We start from the raw sequence: 19,509 nt of genomic DNA on the forward strand, positions 1-19,509 counted from the left end.
GTGAAGTTCTGGGACACGGTGCTCCGCTAACTTATTACAACACTTGGAATTCTTTTTTCCCTCTGTTATTTTTCACTTGTCGGCAATTTCATGTGTATTGTTCAAGTTATCATAGTGTTACCTTGCTCACTGTTTAACGACAGCTATAAAAAGTTTGGCTCATTTAGACCTTTGCAGATTTGCAACAGCAGCGGCTCTGTTTAATCTGAATACTTACTTAACTGTTTTGACATTTTAGTTTTAAAACTTTCTCCTGAGAATCCAGAAATATCTCACAAATACAAATAAATTCAATTCCATTACATTTGTCCTCAATCTGATACCAAAGTCAATGTTATTGTCAGTCTTCATTCTGCTTGCAAGCAGTAAAAATGCCACAGCAATAAACAGCTTTTGAGCAATGACTTGCTCAGTACCTCACATGGGTTGGGTTCTTAAGGTATTGCTAGGTTTGCCTTTCTGTGTGATCTGTCCATCACATGCTCATTTTAAAAATAGCTCTTTATAAAATTATCATATGAATATTTCATCTAGAAAGTAGTAGAAATGCAAACATCAGCACTTAGAGTCTGTGTGAAACCATGGTGACCTCTTTTTCCTAAATAGCATTAATGATGAAAGGATCCTTGACACTGTGTTTGTGTTTGTGGATATCAGCTACCCTCACCACGATGAATCCAGAATCGATGTTCATACTTTTTTTTTTTTTTTCTCCTACATTATACTCACCCTTACTGTACATAACCAAACAAGGGACAGGAACATCATTTCTTGCCTTCGTTTTAACTGTAAAATGAATGTCTTTTCTTAGAGCTATACATCATTTAGGCCCAATATTAAAGCCACTTCCCTGTTATTGTGTCCCATGTGTCTGGGCATGGACATCAGACTTCTGGGTGCTCTGAAACGCTACTTCTTCTAAAACACTTTGTTAGTGCAAAACATTGTACTTTGCAGTCCACTCCCATTTTTAAGGCATACTAATTATTTTGAAGATTTAAAGACTTAGCTACCCGGCGGTATGCAAAGTAATTCAGATTAGTTCCAGCTTCAACAACATGCACAATGAATAATGAATAATTACGATTCAATAATGTAGATGAGCACAGAACAGGCCATTTTTCATAACCACATTTCACTTTGCATACTTAAAGTACATATTGATGCTACTTTTTAAATGTAGGATTTTAAATCCAAAGCTGAAGTACCAAGGTAAACGGTCTTCCAACAATAAGCAAAATACGTAATCAGTACAAAATCGTTTTCAGACTCTTATGCAGTTTCGTGCCTCCTGTGATACCGTTGATCTATTGTTTATAGAGCCTGAAAAACAATGCCCAAGCCAATCTGCAACACTGCATTTATAGAATTTTCTGATAATTTTGACCCCGCCCCATGTGACACCTCATTTAAAGAATTCTGCACTCACCACTGGTCCTGTGGGGAACCTGTGGATTGAGACCGCAGACTCTGGAGACCAGGTCAATTTCTGCCACTCTTTGCTGTGTCCCTGAAAGCCATTCCTGAGCAGTTTTGTGTAGTTGAGCTCACTATCCTGCTGGAAGGGGTCACTACCATGTGGTAATAGCCTCGCCACAGGGCTTAACCCTTGTGTTGTCTTGCGGGTCAAAAGTGACCCACTACCATGTTTAGCTGTAGAAAAAATACCTTTAACTATCTTTGTCCAACTTGAAATTTTATGACTTTTTCTAAATGGACCCCAAGATTAGAAAAAGCGATACTTTGTTTTTGTTTATGTTTCCATGTGGGCTGCACAACTAGGGTACAAAGACTGTCTTATGGGTCATTTTTGACCTGTGAATTATAAAAGCATTTAAACACCAGAAAAAAAGTTCAAAGGCCACACACACGCACAAGCACAAGCACAAGCACATAGATATCAAAGAAACTGGAACTTGTATTTGACCTGCACCTGCAGTCTTGATCTGCAGCTAACCCCTCACATCACACAAGCTCCCAAACAAAAGAAAAAAACAATTTTAGACATTATAAAATCAAATTCAGTATAGAGGATATAAAGGTACCCTGAATCAAAGTACCCCTAGTTGGTTCCTTGCTGAAGCCATGAGTAGACTACCCAACAGATCCTGGATAAGATGTTTCCAGGAGCTCAGGAGGAACAAGAGGATGAAGATGTATCAGAAGAGGAAGATGGGGAGGAATGCAACGCAGAGGCTGATGCATCTTCAGATGAAGAATAAGAGGAAATCCCTCAAGCTGACAGAGAAATTTTTCTCAAAGAACAGTAAAATTGCATGGTCCTCATCAAATTCAGACAGCAACCAGGGAAGAACAGCAGCATCAAACATCATAAGGATGACTCCAGGGCCAACAAGGTATTCGGCTGCCCATGTCCAGGACATTTCATCCGCCTTTCTCCGGTTCATCACACCAGCCATCGAAAAAAATCATCCTGGAGAATACAAATTTGGAGGGTTTCCACAAATATGGAGAAAACTGGAAAAATATGGATGAGATTGACCTGTGTGGCTGCATAGGGCTTTTGATATTAGCAGGTGCATGTCGGTCCTGTGGCGAGGCTACATATAGTCGGTGGGATGCAGAGAGTGGAAGGGCAATTTTTCGTGCCACAATGCCGCTGAAAATCTTTCCCACTTTCTCAAGAATGCTGAGATTTGAAAGCCGTGAGTCAAGACCAGCAAGGCGTGTGACAGACAAACTGGCAGCTATCAGAGCCATCAATATAATTAATTCCAAAGTAATTACTTCACATTTATATAATAGCAATAATAAACCTTTACTGTGTAAAACAAAACTGTTATGACAGTTGCTTTGTGGTAAAAAAGAAAAAGAGTGTAATACTGTTCACTGGTGATTGTGTTTTTGTTTTATGCAACAAAAAATACATGATAAAAAATGAATTGAATTGAGTTGAATTGATAAACAACAGGTTGTTTCATCATGAAAAATAGATTTTGGATTTAAAATTCAATTAACCTGCTTTATTTTGGGGCTTTGGTGGGGCGGGTCATTTTTGACCCGTAGGACAAGGGGAGTAAACAGAATGTTAAGATCACACAAGGGTTAAATAGGTCAGTGGTACCTGTCAAAGTAACATCCCTATGAACGCCGTGACCCAAGATTTCACAGCAGAGCGCTGTATGGAGATGATCAATGTTATTCATTTCACCAAGAAAACAATTTATAAGGTTTTGTATTTGGAGCCACAAGAGGGTGCTGCTGCTCCGTTAAAGTCCTGCGTGAGCAATGTTGCACCACGCCGACTCCAGATTACTCAAAGTACAACAAAAAAAACTTACCTTTTTACTGTGTGTGTGTGTGAGAGAGAGAGAGAGAGAGAGAGTGTGGGATCTCTTGAGAAGGAATAAAATGGCTTATCTTCTATAAACACATATAATAACAGGGAAACAAATCAGTTTGTCTACACATTAATAGTAACTTTCACAAGATTTAAATGTAACAGAACACTTTTTTTTTTTTTACCTTTTAATTTCCAAAAGCCAATTGCCAATTGCTAAATGCTCAATGCAGGTTATTTTTTCTGATGCAGCCCAAAGCTAGTATGTATTGACTCAGCAAAATGATGGTGGAAGATGCATGATGCACATTATTTATTTCTGTGCATACTCAAGGATAATTGCAGTAATTGTGTTCCTTGTGCAGGAAATAGCAACGGGAACACTGTTCTATATTGATTAAATACTTACAAATAAATTGCTGATCAATTTGCAACGGGGGCCTGTTTTTCCATTTTTGGGAGCTGGGTTGATCTGCCATCACCAACATGTGTCCACTGGCTGGATACGTGGCAGCGCCTCCGGTCATGTGATTTTTTGTTCATGCACGAACCCCACCCCGTTATTGCCCACCCCCAAAAAGATTTGTTATAATATCGCTTCTTCGTTATTTTAGTGTGAATTGCCCTTTTAAATATCTGCATGGGCAGAAAGGGTATTGAAAAATATTCTCTGCATAACTCAGCAAAAATAGACTAGACTTGGATTTGAGTGGTGGCGGTGACCACCCAAAAACAGAGCCATTTTTAGACGTTTACTGCTGACGTTTACAGAGGCTTCAAATAGCTTCCGTTTTACTCTGGTAGTGATTGGGCTGTCCTGTACTTGAGTGAGCTAACATACTGGTTGAACAAGTCCGACATTCTTCACTTCAATGGAGGAACAGCCCAAAGACCGGGCACAAGACAGGCAATACCATCACCACGGAGAAGACAGGCAGTCTTTTCAGCAGCCAACTTTGCTAAAAAATGATCAGAGCCACTTCCAGTGCCAGCATCAGGAAACGCAGACGAAGAAAACAGGTTGGGCCATCCGGAAAAGTTGGCTAACGCTCGCTAGCCTTGGTCAGCTAACATCAATGAGCCGACTAGCTTTTGCTAACTAATGTGAACTAAATCGTGATTGGGGGCTTAGCCTGCTAGCTGGCTATTAGTTCATACTGTATGTTGCTGCTTGAGATAATTTGATAAACGCGTCAGCTGGCGAATATCCTAACGAGGAGCTCACCGTTATGTTAGCTGGTTGGCTAGCTGACGTTGCGTGACAGTTGTCGCCGTGGTGGTTTGACACATCGGGGATTGACCTTGTGCGCCGGTTTCACCAACCATTTTTCTTTCGCAAATGCATCTTAATCACTTCACGAAACCCCCGCCGTGTTGCAGTGTGTCTTTAGTGTATTAACTGATAACAGTGCATGGCAAGTCGTCTTCAACTCTAGCCAGAGCTGTGTGTTTTTCCTTCAGCATGCTTGTGTCCAGTTTAGGAAAACCGAGCCGGCTCCACTGGAATGTTCTGAGCTGCCATTTCCTGTCAGCCATGTTAGACTATCTCTGCTAGCTAATACTGTAGTTACACAGCCAGTTAGAAATTGTTGTACAACCACGACACTTTTCTGTTCTGACATGCCGTTGCCGTCATTTTGGCTGCTGTTGTGGTTGTTGTTGGGCTGATACGGCACGACAGTTTCTGGGCGTGTTAGTGACAGTCGGAGCCGCTGGTTAGTTGACATTAGCTAAAGCTAGCCATCGCTGACAGGCCTGTTGCATGTTGTCCAGTCAACGTGAAGCCACGCAACAACTGGGCAACGACCAACTGATGAATATCTTTATTTTGTGCGGCTGAACTGGTACTGTAAGCATCGAGCTTACGAGGCAGTATGAACGCGCATGCTTTGCTGTTTAGTAAGAGAGGTGAGGCTGTGTGCAGGATCCTGCGGGCGCTGTGCTCAGACACTGAGGCAGCACCATTGTGGATGGGAAGTCCTACGTTGACACAGCAGCTCCCATGCATCTGGGCAGTCATAGGCCTGTTAATGGTTCATTGCCATTCTGCGCGTGTGTCTTAACTGCTGTTGTGAGCCGTGCTTACAGACCTCGCAACAACTTTTCTCTGATGTCAGATATTCTGGGAAAGGAAGAAAACACAAACAAACCAAAAAAAAAAAAAAAAAACCCAGCTAAGCAGGAAAGACTCCAGTATGCTGTATCTAATTTCTAGAACATCTTACACAGAATGAGATTCAACTCATCTTGAAAGAATAATAATTATGAACTCTAAGTAGAGCCACTGTATTCTCCGCGGGTGTGGTTTACATATAAAACACAGGTGTTAATCAGCATTTGAATTCAAGAAACTGTTAGTGTTGCATGTAATGTGCATCTGTTCTACTTGGAGTCATTTTATTATGAGTTGCATACATCTGAATAATTTTTGCAGGTGTTGTTTTGTGGAATTTAATGTCTATTGCTATTGATTATAGTATGCAAAAAAACACCAAACTATAAAATCCTTGCATACATGGTAATTTCTGTAAGTGGGAAACATCCGATTAATTGAGACAGACTTTCTGTAAATTTTCTAGTGGTTGGGGAGGTTTTCTGCTAGGACGAAGGTGGCTGATGTAATCTAGTATGAACTGCTTTTGTTTCCCCTTTCAGGCAATAAAAAAGTAAGCATCAGTGACGAGGAGGGAGAGAAGAATCCACATCTGTCTAATGCTATTGGCATGTCGCATCCACCTAGCAGCAATGCTAACAGACACACAAGTAATACAAATGCAAAGCCCAAGTCGACGCAAAAGCTGTACACTACTGTTTCAAAAGTAAGCAGCAAAGGACTGGACCATAAGAAGAATATGGACCTTAAAAATGACAGGGAGAAGGCCCAGGACTTAAGTCATCATGAGGGCCAGCCTTTGGATAAGAGAGACTCTGTATTGCTTCAAAATGGCGTTGTAAACTGTGGCTTAATTACAAATGGCTATTCTAGCAAGGACAATGATGGCAGCAGCTCAGAAGGTGGATATACTACTCCGAAGAAACGCAAGACCAGATGTAACAATACCAAGAACACTGATAATGTGATAAGAGAAAAGGAGAAAGGCATGCAGCAAGGCCACACTACAGAAGAGCCGGGGGCTTTGAATGTCCAGACAAATGAGAAAGGAATGACCTCCAGACTCGATGGATTTAGAGCCACCCAGAAGGTAGAAGCTCAGTCAGCAGCCAAACGGGCTGTTGCATCAGAGGCTTCAGTGGGTGAATCTCAGAGGAAAAACTTTGATGGTAAAACGGTTGGCACCTTTGGTAAAAAAACTGAGGAAAGACACAAAGGCAAGCTTTCCTCACCTTCAAAAGAGGACTCCTGGACTTTGTTCAAGCCCCCGCCAGTATTTCCTGTGGACAATAGCAGTGCTAAAATTGTTCCCAAGATCAGTTATGCAAGTAAAGTAAAAGAGAACCTCAACAAAGTAGCTCAAGGTGGAGGAGAGGCACTGCCTCCTCCCGTCAGACTGTCACAGGTCCCTATGTCTGCTATGAAAACTATCACCTCAGCTAGCTTTACTAATGGTCCTGTTTCTGGAAATGGAAACGGCTGCCCGTCAGTGGGTACCTTCTTAGCTCCTGCTGCTAGTAGTATTCCACCAGCCCCATCTATCCTAAGTGGCGACAATGTAGCATCTCCTTTGGAAAGTAACTGTAGCTCTGCAACCAGTCCTGTAGATGGAGGGGCATATGAGCTTAGAAAGTGTACTCTTTTAATTTACCCTTTAAATATGCAACCTGTACTCCCTAGTGCTCGTCACCTTGACCCACCGGCTGCTCAGACAAATCAGAAAACCCTGGGAGACATCTTCCAGAATCAGTGGGGGCTTTCCTTCATCAATGAGCCCAACTTGGGCCCAGACGGAGGAAATGGGCTTGTGCCTGGAGAGGACAAGACTACTGTGCTCACATCTCAAAGCGAGTGTCAAGCTGTTGCAGCCAAGGTTGCCCAGCCTTGCTTTGACATTAGCCCGTCATTGTTAGAGCCTGGGCCTTTGGTTCAAGACCCTGAGAAAAGGACTTGTACCCCTTGCAGTGTGTCTAATGCTTGTCCACCTGCTTGTGGGACGATTGAGAAGGAGAACAAACTGCTGCCGTGTGGCCAGGAAAAGACACAAGGTGCAGGTACTGCTGTGTCGGCCCCCAGTAAAGACAATGGTGCTAAGCCTGCACAGGGTCAGCTAACCACTTTGTTGTTTGGCTCATCTAAAGAACAAGTCCTCTCTAAAGACATTAGCACGAGGTGTAGCTGGGGGTCCTTTGATGTAAAAGCTGCTGTCACTTATCACACTAAAGGTAAGTTTCACTATCTACTTTATCAAATTATTTCTTAACCTGTAAATGTTCTAATTCTTAAGGCTGCACCCATACTAAATATTAAAAGGGCAGATTTCCCTACACGTAAACCTAGTGTACGTTCTATGTTTTTAAGACCTCCGTAAATGCTGCTGATGCTGTTTTTTTAGAAAGAAAAAAGTAAGTCTTCTGAGTCTGGACAGGAATTGGGACAAGATTTTGAAAATAATCGGTATCGCTGACCCTGTTTTCTATAGAAGTAGCTGTTTTGCAGTTTATTTCTGCATTTTTGTCATTCTACTCCTGCTTACTAAATGGTCTTATGTGTGTTCAGGTGTTGGACCAATATAATTTCTGAAATGGAGCTCAAGCTTTTGTTTGCGTGGTGATTTTCTTTTTAAAATAAAAATGTGTTGGTGTGGACATAACCTAAGGTTTAGTTTCTGCTGATTTTGGCATCACCTGAGTGTTAAATACAGTGTAGCAGTTAACCTCAGCAAATCTGGTTTGATACTATAGCAGTAGGGGTGTAATGGTACAAAATTCAATGGTTTGGTTCATATTACAGAAGCCACAGTTTGGTTAACTTGCATATATTTCTGGATAAAATGATTTTGTGTGACTAAAACAAACAAATTACGTAGAGCTTCTTTATTTCTTTAAAACAACAAAAAAACTTTCAATCAACATAAAAGCCACATTTGACTAGAAAACAAATTAAGATTGATTAAAAGATAAGATCAGTGTTTACTACATAAATGCAACACAACTTTACTCAAAAAAAATCCTCTTCTAAATAGATTCATGAGAATGAAACTGAGTCTCTACAATCACCTGAGGTATATCTACATGTCACCTTATCACCTCATGCTTATTTAGTCCCAATATTATTGTAATTACTGATTTTCGGCAGATCAGACCTGTGACCCTCCCATTTATGGACAGCTGACAGGAGCCAGTTAATCAACAACAGTTAGTTATGAGCTAACATTATGCCAGCTCGTTTTAGGCTTGAGTGTCCTAAAAATCACACTTTCCCCTGATACAGTTTAATTACATTCTCACATCATATAAGAGTTCATTTGCTAAGTGTGCAAGTCAGCCACAACATTAGATCCACATCGAAGAAAGTTTCAGCAACCTGGGCTAACAGCAGCCAAATCAACCTCTGACTCATTGACTCGTTTTGGACTCTTTTCACAAAGTTTTACAGCCATAAATAGACATGGACGCTTCATGAGGTAAATGGCGATCTTACAGTTTACACTCACCAGCCCGGGCATTTGAGTGGAGTCGGGATTTAAAATGTAAAATATTTAATTAACTCATCGTTAAAACAGACATAAGTGGAATACAATAACGGTTTGATCCTTTCACAGTTCAGTTCACTGAATTGTGGCTTCTCTACTGCAGGTTAACTGTCGTGAACTGTTAGTTGTCTATACAGCAGACGGTCTGAGTAACTGCAGTATCAAACTAGAAGAGCATCTCCGTTTGTCTTACAGTTCTGCCAAACAAACGAACTAAATCAGCCATAAATCATTTCAGATGAAATTGTATTTTAATTCCTTTGCTAAAATGAATATGTGCAGCTCGCCAGCTGCAACACCATATGCAGTTGCTCTAGTTATTCCCTTTCTAATCAAAAATTAACTTCTTTTTGGTAAACAAGCATTTATTATGCTACAGTCACTCTAGGGAAAATGGTGGTTGCAGAGCACGGCATGACCAAAATTATTGCCACCATGTGCAATGAACTTTCAGTCATGTTGCCTTTGAAAAGGTTGCATCGAAGACAGGGACCAGGTCTGCAAGCAGTCAGTTTCCGTCTCCAAAGTGACTTTGTTTTGTCAAGATAGCGATGAAACAGCAGTAAGATGGAGTCGGATTTTTCAGTTTGCAAATTAATTGGGGTCAAGTTGTCAAATACATGCAGTCTGTCTTTGACACAGCAATTTACGGTGATAAATCCATGAAAATCGTAATTCGGGTGCCATCGGTTCACGTTAACTGCTTACATTCAGAGTCCAGCCAGAACGTCATAGATTTGAAACAGAAATTCCTTCACAAATAGTGGTGGATTTGTTGCAGGATGACGATTTAACTGCAAAATGACAAAGGTGTGCAGCGACCTTGCTTTTACATAAAAATGTAACCAGTAATATAACCAGTTGTGTCTCCTATGGCAACAAGACGCGCAGCAGATGACTGACTTGGATCAATTGCAGCTGTATCTGTTATCTGTATTTATAAATTAGACTGCAATTATTTGTAAATTTTCCCAAGTCTATCTGAGAGATTGCAGTCAGACTGTGATTGTTTGTAGACAGGCAATCTGTGCCGTTCTCTTGCACTCAGAAGTAGCCACCTACAGGTTGAGCCGTCAACCTCTAGATAACCAGTTGGTCGCTGCAAATACTTGCAGTTGATATTCAACAGCAGAAAAATTCAATATGATCACACATTTTAGTTTTTCGTAGTCTCAAAGAAGTTGCTGTATTATTGTTTTTGTTTTTTTTTAATGGTATTTTAAACTGTAGTGTGACTGACTCACCAGGCTTAGGCTCAGTGATAAATTCCTTGTATGTTTTCAGACTACTTCAGAGGTCCATGTTTTGGCAATATTTGAAATGTATACCCCCCCCCCCCCCCCCCCCCCCCCCCCCCAAAAAAAAAAAAAAATTCAGTGAGTTCCACCATTGCTGCTTTAAATTTAAACGTATAATTTAGTTTGGAACTATTAAGCATGATAACCTAAATGGATAAATGGAAAGTGTGTCCACTGTTTAAAACAATAACTTGTAAAACGTTAACTGTCTTTTCTGTTGTTGTTGTTGTTGTTACATTCAGTTTTATTTATTTTTTTAAACAATGTTTCATGAGCACCTAACACAGATGAAGTAATGTGCATTTTTGTTTTCTTTCAACAGAAATGGAATCTGTTTTCAACTTGCAAAAACAAGGTACACAGATCCTCTTAAATGTTTTGTCAATTCTGTTTCCTATGCAACAAATGGGAGTCGAAACATGGGAGCAATAAAAGTGAAAAACTATGCTTTCAAACCGGAACTTTCAACAATTCTGCATGCCTCAGATTAATCTTAAAATGGATTTAATTCTTTTTTTTTTTTCTGTTCACTCTATCCAAAGTATTGTATGATGACAAAGGCCCCCCCCCCCCCCACCCCCCCCCACCCCGGGAAATAAATGGGATATTTCCGGGGGTGAAACTTGCAATTAACCTCCAGTACACTCTATTTCCAACTGTAGTAATAATAAAGAGGAGAAACTATGTACATAACTTTTCTTACCTTTACAAAGTGCTTCAGATAGAAAGCAAACGTGTTGGTGAGACAAGGAAAAATAAAAATACTAGAGTGAGGTAAAATCACTGCCACATTATGACACATTTATGAAAGCCTTTCAGTAAAAAATTTTAACAGGAGATTTGATAAATTGTTAAAGAAATTGTCTTTTTGATCTCAGTGGGCAGTTTGGGAGCTCTAAAAGCCTCTAAAAAGGGCCAGCCGTTTTTTTTTTGCTAGCTGAGACATAGAAATAACCCCACTCACCTAAGTAAATGCCGAGGCCCATTAGGGGTTAGTAAGTCCTTGATGTACTTTGGAGCAAGGCCATTTAATGCTTAAAAAAAAAAAAGGTGTGTAACACGTTAAAGTAAATGCAGAATTTCTGATCACTCTAACATTTACTTGCCTCTCATCTCTCTCGCTCTCTCCTGTAGATCCAAAAAGGGTAGTAATTTATGATGAGACCAAGGATGGACCTGATCAGTGAGGTAGATGGTCTACAGTACTTACCTTCTTCTCTTCTGGGTGCTGCAGTTATCTACCTTGGAAATTACAAATCCTGTCGGATAAAAGTGACAACTGTGAAAACATTTGATAGTTTAGCATGACAGATTTTGGAATCTCGGGTGGAAAAAGGACTTCTCTGGGGGCATCAAACACACACGCTCTGGATGGACGTTTAAAAGGAGCTGATCGGTGCCTCTCCAACATGATGAATGGACACTTGTAACTTTGAGCTGTGATTGTTGTTTGGCTCTTTAGGGATAATGTTTGGGAATTCAACAAAGGAAGGTGTCTTGGACTGCACCTCCCTAAGCCTTTATCCCGTTGACAGGTGGTAGCCGTCAGTCTGACTACGGCACACCTCACATATTTTTTTTTTTTTTCCTTTTACGCTTTCACATAGTTTCATTGTAGATATGTTAGACGTTATACATGCACATCTGTGTGCAAGCTTGAATTCTTCATGAATGAAAGGAGAAAACACTCTGCAAAGAATTCATTGAATAAAGGTCTATGGGCTCTCATTTAACTCCAAGTTAAATGGAAGCTTATAGGTGAGGAAGGCAGTCTTGTCTTAAATCAGTAAGGGAAAATTTGAAGCCCTGAATTTAAATGCCCACTTTTTCTTTTTGTGTTGTTTCATTTGACCTAACATGAGTGTTCTCTGCACTGCAGTATAACCCCAGAGCACAGGTACAAAAGTGCCCGGTTTGAAGGAAAGCCACCCCCTTCATTTAATTTCACTGTTTATTTGGTGTGCTAAAGATTCTAAAATCAGGTCTCTGTTAAATTCATCTTGAAGCTTTTCATACATTTCAGATTGTTAGGAGGTTGTCGCAGGCTGTTCTTAAACTGAGGTTTATTATACAATGAACTCTGAATTGGGTGAATAAGCTGGGTGACAAACTGTTTAAAAAAAAAAAAAGAAGGAAAAAAAAGGAGAGGGGGACAAAGAGAGGCATTGCTTCCACTAAAGTCTTCTGCATTTTGTGTTTTTTGTTCAGCAGCAAGACTCAGGATGTCAATACAGATTATTTGGCCTGTATTTCTGTTCAGTTCCTTTTGTCAAAGGAATGTTTTTGCATCTTACAACATACTTTTTATTTTAATTTTTTAATTCAGAATTTGGTCTTTACTTTTCTGCCTTGTACGGCATCTTGTCTCTTGCATGTTTACTGGTGGAAGCGCACGAGTTGGAGGTCACTGTTCATCGGCATACGGAGATAACAGTAACAGAACAATTGCAATACTAATCTTAGTTCCCTACGTAGACACTTTGTCAAACTGTTCAAATGTGAAGATGAGTTAAATACTATTATGTTTTACTGTGGATAACCTATGACATTTGCAAACCAGTGTGCAATAACACCGTGTGATCCATACATGCGTGTCGGGGGGTGAGGGTTGTGTAGCGCTACAAAGTCATCAGCCAAGATGCTGGTGTGGCCTGCAGTTCAGTTCGTTCAGAATATTTAAGGGTGTTCAGTTTGTTGCACGACTTCTAAATTGATGGTTTTTGTTTTTTTGATAAAAGGCTCATGTTTTAAGATCTAATTAAGTCTAGGGAGCCCAAATCTGCTAGCTGGCCAGCTGTGACATCACTTTTTTTTTTTTTTCACCATCTGCAAATCAAGATCGGTTTTACTCAACAAAGCAACTCTCCAGGTTTTCTCCTCTAGAAGCTCTGATTTGGCTAATGTGTGGATTATTAGCACTTTATGTAAAGTAATTGCTTTTATCTTAATACTAGACAAAAATCGATGTGTACTGACAAGAAATCCTCCTTAAAAGAATGGCTCTGGGCTGTTACTTTTCAGAAAAAAAAAAGATGCTAAATATACAGAATTATTAAATGTAACTCAGGTAGTGTTGATAAAGCCATGACTGTGTTTAATATTGTTTTTGCCAAATGTCCCCCATCGTGTAACGTTCTCATTGGAAATGTTGAATTTAAGTCCAATTATACAGAGTCTCATATATGTTGTGACAACACACCAAAAAGTTATTACTTTTGAGAAAAATTTGTCATGGCGTGTGATGTGCTGTCATTAATCGTTTATTCTTTTCTTTTTTCTTTTTTAATTTTTTTTTTTAAGCACAGTGATGTATGGGCTGTTTTCCATGTATCCTCAACTGTAACCTTGTAATCTCTGATGGTTCATTTTCTCCCTTATGTGTTCATAGTGAAGCACCTCTTGATTTATTAATGCTGAACATCAGCAGCGTTTCTACGGGGGTATGAGCTTTCAAGTACACTTCTTTCCACTGTGTCCTGATTAGGCAGCACTGCAGCGTGTACTCGTGCACGGAGAGGGAAAGTCATAACTGCAGCCATGTTTTTGTACAAGTTGTCTTGACATTTAACTTCCACGTCTAATCGCAGTCGGCTCTCTGGTATTTAAAAAGCTTTGTTTTGGCTTCCATTGTACGATGATGGATGAGCGTATCATCAGAGGCTGCCCTCTGAGCAGGAATGCTCATGTCAGATCTGGTCAATGAGGAAGCGAGGGTAATTGAGGAGATATTAGCATTTATATTTTTATGTTATGTGCTTGTGGAAAATTGACATTTAATCTGGCATCAAGTTGCATAAAACTGCAGTTTAATTTCTTTTGATGGCCCATAATCCATAGGAAAAAGACACAATCAGGTTACCATATGGTTAATGTTCAGGCTGAAAAGATTATCAGTGGACAGCTATAGGCTTCTAAATATAAAGCAGGGTGATCAAAATGAGTAGTATGTGAGCTTGCTGTAGTCTTAGAATGAATACACTGTTTTGTCATGGTTTTTGAGCGTGTGGACCTGGTAGGGGAAATCAGAGATTCTCCTTTGCTCCCACCCTGAGGCTCCCCTTTTTCAAGCACTTAATAGAGCAACAAGGCTATATTGAATATGCATATATATTGAGAGAGAAATAATTATTCAGCAGTAGCCTGCAAACCAAAAACAGGTTCTCGAAGGCGGAGTAGGTGGTTAATCAGTGATTTTGTTTTGGGGGGTGGGAGTGAGTGACTGCTGGTGTGGTGAGAAAGAAAAGCCTGATCATGTGGAGTTTATATTTCCACCCCCTCAGGATGTGCAATCACCTCAAGGATGCTTCCAGGTTGCGAGTGGCAAGTTTGTTTGTTGGGTGTGTGCATAGCGAGTTCTTCCTATTATATGCAAGTTCCTCGTATATTTCAAAAAAAAAAAGAAAACAAAAAAAAAAGTCGAGTCCCCTGTCCTTTCATGTTCAGGTGCCTGTGTTATAAAGAAAAAAACTTTTACAGCAATTTTGATTGTTTCAAATCTGCTTCCAGCATATATCTGTGCCATTTTATTTTATTTTATTTTTTTTGGTAATGTTTGCAATGCTGTTTTTCTTACGACTATTCCTAAATTTTCTTTTTTTTCTTTTTTTTTTAAGTAACATGGATGCCACCGAAGGTGGAGCGTTTCAGGGCGTCCTGTAGGTCGTATTCAGCACGGCGCGACCTAAAGCCAAATCAAACAGGCACGGGTGACGGGGAAATGCTCGCTGGTGTATACTCATGCCAGCCCACTGTCGAGTTAATGTCTGAACGTAGCACATAATTAATTTGAAATTATTTAACAAATTTAATCTTTTTAACATGCGTTTTTAAAAAATGTTTTATTTTTGAGTTATAACATAATTTATCCTTAGATGCACAAATAGGATGGGACTAAAAGGAATAAATAATAAAGAAAATCAAGACGTCTCATTTTTTGATGAGCTTTAGATGTTTAGTTAAGTAAGGCTGATAGACTTTTTTTTTTAACCCCAGTGTTAAAATATTTGCTGTTGTTTTTTTTTTGTTTGTTTTGTTTTTGTTTCTTCAGAAGATTTTATACAAATCCCCTAAATGTTTCAAATAGTGATGGAGTGATGAGCATTGAAATACACTGCATCCAGAGTTCCTCTTGATATATTTTTATTTGTCGTGTTCATCATGTTGTGGGGGGGGGGGGGGGGTTTAAAGTGCAGTTCAACAGCTCTGAATCTGCTTTCGCCAAAGGTACACTACTCAGATATTCAGCTACTGAATGACAAATGCACAGACAGGGGGAGGTTGATGACGATGAGAAGTCACTACTGTAGCAGCTGAATGTCAGTTTGAGCGCATTGATTTATGGTGTATGAGTAAGGGGGGGGGGGGGGGGGTCTTAAAACAAATACCGGAAGTGCTGCTTCATCATCCAGTAATCAGTCATCTGTAACGGGAAATGCTGGACTTGGTGTTTGTGCTCGGCTTAAAAACTCCCTCCTTTAAATGGTCATTGCCTCTTGGAAGTCTTTTAAATTTAGGGGGCTTTTTATTTTTTTTAATTCAGTGACACCTGAGAGGTAGTTACAATGGGAGTAAACAAGGGTGACACTTGTCCTTTAAAGGATTCAGTCATAAGAGATGATATGATGTGCCGAGTCATTCTTTTTTTCTTCTTCATCTCAAATGGCTGCTGTTTGTGTTCCTCCTCTCACTTCTCCATCTCTTGCCCTCCTAAAACACGAGGCAATGGTATTTCTTTCTCATGTCTTACAGGTTGGCATTTAAGTTTTTAAGTGAGCAGTCAGATTATTTAATTTTGTTTGTTTTGAATTTAACTAGTGTCACATTACAGTTTTTTTTTTTTTAAAGCATGATAATAACCCTCAAATTCCAAACAATGTAATAGTCAATTTAAAAAAAAAAAAAAAAGTTTAAAAAAAAAACAAAAAACTCCAGTGTTCACAATTTTAGTTTCCATTAAAATGTCAAAATTTTCATGAAAGCAGTGTTTGTGGTTTTTTGTTTTGTTTTGTTTTTTGGCTGCAAACTGACACTGTGTTTAATGTGACAAATTATCATGTACTACTACAGACAAGTTGGAAATCCTAAATCCCATTATCCAATTTAACCCACGGATAAGCTTCAAGGCTCCTATTTGGCTCCTGTGGGTGTGGCCTTTTTTTCCGCAATAGGACTAAGCACAACTTTAAAGTAACAGACGGTTTTCTGGTCATAGAAAGACGAGGCAGTGAGAGCAGTACTAAAGCAGAGATCACACCCTGAACTGTCGGGAGTGCTAGAATTAGACAAAGTACGATTTGAGGAACTTGGAGAATTTCTGTGCAGTTATAACTTACTGGTCACTTTCATTAGGTGCACCTTGCTAATACTGGTGTTGCACCCTTGTCTTAATTTTTTGTGGCATAGATTCAACAAGGTGCTGGAAACATTTGAGATTTTGATCCATATTGACACGATTGCATCACACACTTGTTACGCGTGTCCAGTTTTGGTGAGCCCATGTGACCACGCCAGAAACTGTAACCTCAGTTTTCAGTGTGGTTCTGTAGCCCATCTGCTTCAAGGTTTGACGTGTTCAGAGATGCTCCTCTGCATATCTTGGTTGTGACAAATGGTTATTTGGGCGGTCTGTCCATTCTCCTCTGACCTCTGACATCAATGAAGCATTTTTGCCGCTCGCTGAATATTTTCTCTGTAAACTCTGGAGATGGTTGTGTGGGGAAAATACCAGCAGTTCCTGAAATACTCAGACCAGCCTGTCTAGCACCAACAAACATGCCACATTCAAAGTCATGTAAATCACCTTTCTTCCCTATTCTAAGAGTAACAATAACTTTATTGATCCCAGAAGGAAATTCATATGCCTGACATAGCTCATCTATTATCTGTAATTCTGATGCTTGTTTTGGCTCACCCTTCTTTCTTGGATCATGTCTACATGCCTAAATGGATGGAGTTACTGTCATGTGATTGGATGATTAGGTATTTACATATGGTACTTTATGTTGGAGGGAAGTGTCTTTAATCTTCAGTTGATCAAATGGACTATATCATTGTTTCACCTTGATCTAGTTGTAAAAATGTTTCCTCTCTTTATATTTTGCTAGGAAAATGAGAAATAGGCACAGTAATTTGATATGTGCAAACATACCTGGAAATACAGTGTAAAGCAAAAACACAGTTTGTGTGATTCTAATGAGCTTGAAAGTGAATTTGGTAAAACCACCTTTGTTCAGTCTGAACTCTCTGAGGCAGCTTCATTGTAATTTCTTTAAGTAGTCTTCAGGAATAGTTCTCTGGGCTTCTTGAAGGACATTCAAAGCTCTTCTTTGGATGTCGGCTGCTTTTTATTCCATTCTGTCAAGATGCTCTCGCGCTGCTTCAATAATGCTGAGGTCCGGGCTCTGGGGAGGCCAATCCATAGCTGATCGAGTTCCATTGTATGTTGTTCTATCCAGGTATGCTTTTACTGCATTGGCAGTGTGTTTGGGATCATTGTCATGCAGATGGTACTTCATGGTGGATCAAAATCTGATGGTATGTTTCTGCATTCATGATTCCATCAAGCTTCCCAACACCACTGACTGAAATGCAGCCCCAGACCATGACAGAACCTCCACCGTGTTTATAGACGGCTGCAGGTACTCACTGTTGGACCTCTCTCCTGACCTCCTCCATACATATTGATGATGGTTTGAAACAAATTTTAAATTTGGATTCATAGACCTGATTCCACTGATTTTTGGTGCAGTTCTTGTATAATTTGGCACATCTCAGCATTTTCTTCCTTCCTTAAAAAAAAAATAAAAATAAAATCTGGCTTATTGGAAGCAAAATAGAAAGAAATGAGGGGAGGCTCCAGATATTTGATAAACGCAAATAGAGCCCAAAAAAGTTTCCTGTATAGCGGAGCCATGGATGACCTCACTCCATCATTTTGGTAAATACAGTAGCTTGAATGTTAAGTTTTACTCCTTACTGTGTCAGAGGCTTGCTGTAAATGAACTAGTACAGTACATGATGTCAGTGAAATTAGCTTAAACAGCAACATGTATTAATCCATCGAGGTATAAATTACACTCTAATGAACTGTTCTAGGAATTTAACCTTTGAGACAAAAATAACTGCATAACTCCTTTCACCTTTGCTTCAAAGTCCTGCTCTAAGAACAGCAGCATAATATTGTTGCTATTCATTTCCTCAGGTGAATGATGTGTGTGCTTCTTCCACCACTTTGTTTTATTTTAATGCTGCCCCCCCCCCCCAAAAAAAAAACAAAAAAAAAACCAAACACACAAATTTCCAGTGAAATTAGATCGGACCATTTTACACACAGTTATTTCAGGTGTTATACACTGGGTCCTCTTGTATCTGCATTTGGATGGAAATGTGGTTTCACAAGGCAAAATGAAACGTAAGCCAGCAATAAATAGCTCTGGATCATTTGTTCAGTGTTACGAGGGGAAATATTTGAGTAGTCAGCATCGGGGGATAACTCTGGAGACAGGAAAATCTCAAGTAAATTAAAAAGGAAAGTTGTGCAACTTTGCTAAGTTACATGCAACCATCTCTTCAGCTGCCAGCAGCAGCAATAGAAAGTGCAAATCAAATGGGAAGCTTTCCAGGACGAACAGACATCTGCTTCTCTGCTTCTTCTGACAGCATATGTTAGGAAACGCTCCCGCTCAGTGTGCTTCACAGTCACTCTGTTTAGCAAGGACAGCATTAGTGGAATCCATGTGGTCTTAATGAGCTCAGCTTGATCAAAAGGTCTCGGGGCCCTGCTGCATCATCATCATCATTGTTGTCGTCATCATCAGTGAGCAGAGCTGCTGATTGTTGTTCAAAGACGCCCCCTTGTGGAAAAAGGATTAGGACACATTGAGTCAGAACAGAACTACAAAAGATGAGACGCTGATTTTAATCACCTTGATTTTATGAGCAGAGGCTGTGCAGCTCAGCCCATTAAAACAAAGGTTTTAGACTTAGCATTTTTTTTCTGTAAAATTAAAATCTTAATTTTGACCTCTGACTTATGTTTTTTTTTTTTATACATTTGTAACAAATTTCTCCAATATTCAGTTAATTCCTGGATGCTACAGCACAAATATATACTCTATGTAAGTACTGCTTTCTAAACTTTTTGAAAGCTTCTGGTGCTGTACTTTGAAATGTTTTTGGTAACTGGTACAGGGAGTTAAACTTATTTCTTCAAGTGCTGCGATGACCCTGGAAGCTGTTGACACTGCAGGTGGCTTATTTTTTA

The 19,509-nt window shown here is 39.7% G+C and overlaps 1 protein-coding gene across 1 annotated transcript; it reads left to right on the top strand.

Annotated features, from left to right (window-relative positions):
* The first annotated feature begins 3,877 nt into the window (after positions 1 to 3,877).
* On the top strand, positions 3,878 to 16,139 carry nufip2 (nuclear FMR1 interacting protein 2). The gene is made up of 4 exons (XM_030746596.1): positions 3,878 to 4,321; positions 5,957 to 7,639; positions 10,570 to 10,602; positions 11,382 to 16,139. Exons 1-4 carry the CDS (start codon positions 4,174 to 4,176, stop codon positions 11,432 to 11,434), a joined length of 1,917 nt encoding a protein of 638 aa, XP_030602456.1. The 5' UTR covers positions 3,878 to 4,173; the 3' UTR covers positions 11,435 to 16,139.
* Positions 16,140 to 19,509: the final 3,370 nt, after the last annotated feature.

This window comes from Archocentrus centrarchus, chromosome 14 (genome assembly GCF_007364275.1).
Source record: "Archocentrus centrarchus isolate MPI-CPG fArcCen1 chromosome 14, fArcCen1, whole genome shotgun sequence".
NCBI classification, from domain to species: domain Eukaryota; kingdom Metazoa; phylum Chordata; class Actinopteri; order Cichliformes; family Cichlidae; genus Archocentrus; species Archocentrus centrarchus.

Bases quoted from the DNA above. Each gene is read 5' to 3' on its own strand.
- nufip2 (XM_030746596.1), top strand. From the start codon at position 4,174: ATGGAGGAACAGCCCAAAGACCGGGCACAAGACAGGCAATACCATCAC. The intron at 7,640-10,569 runs GTAAGTTTCACT...TTCTTTCAACAG, and splicing joins TGTCACTTATCACACTAAAG to AAATGGAATCTGTTTTCAAC. The intron at 10,603-11,381 runs GTACACAGATCC...TCTCTCCTGTAG, and splicing joins TTTCAACTTGCAAAAACAAG to ATCCAAAAAGGGTAGTAATT.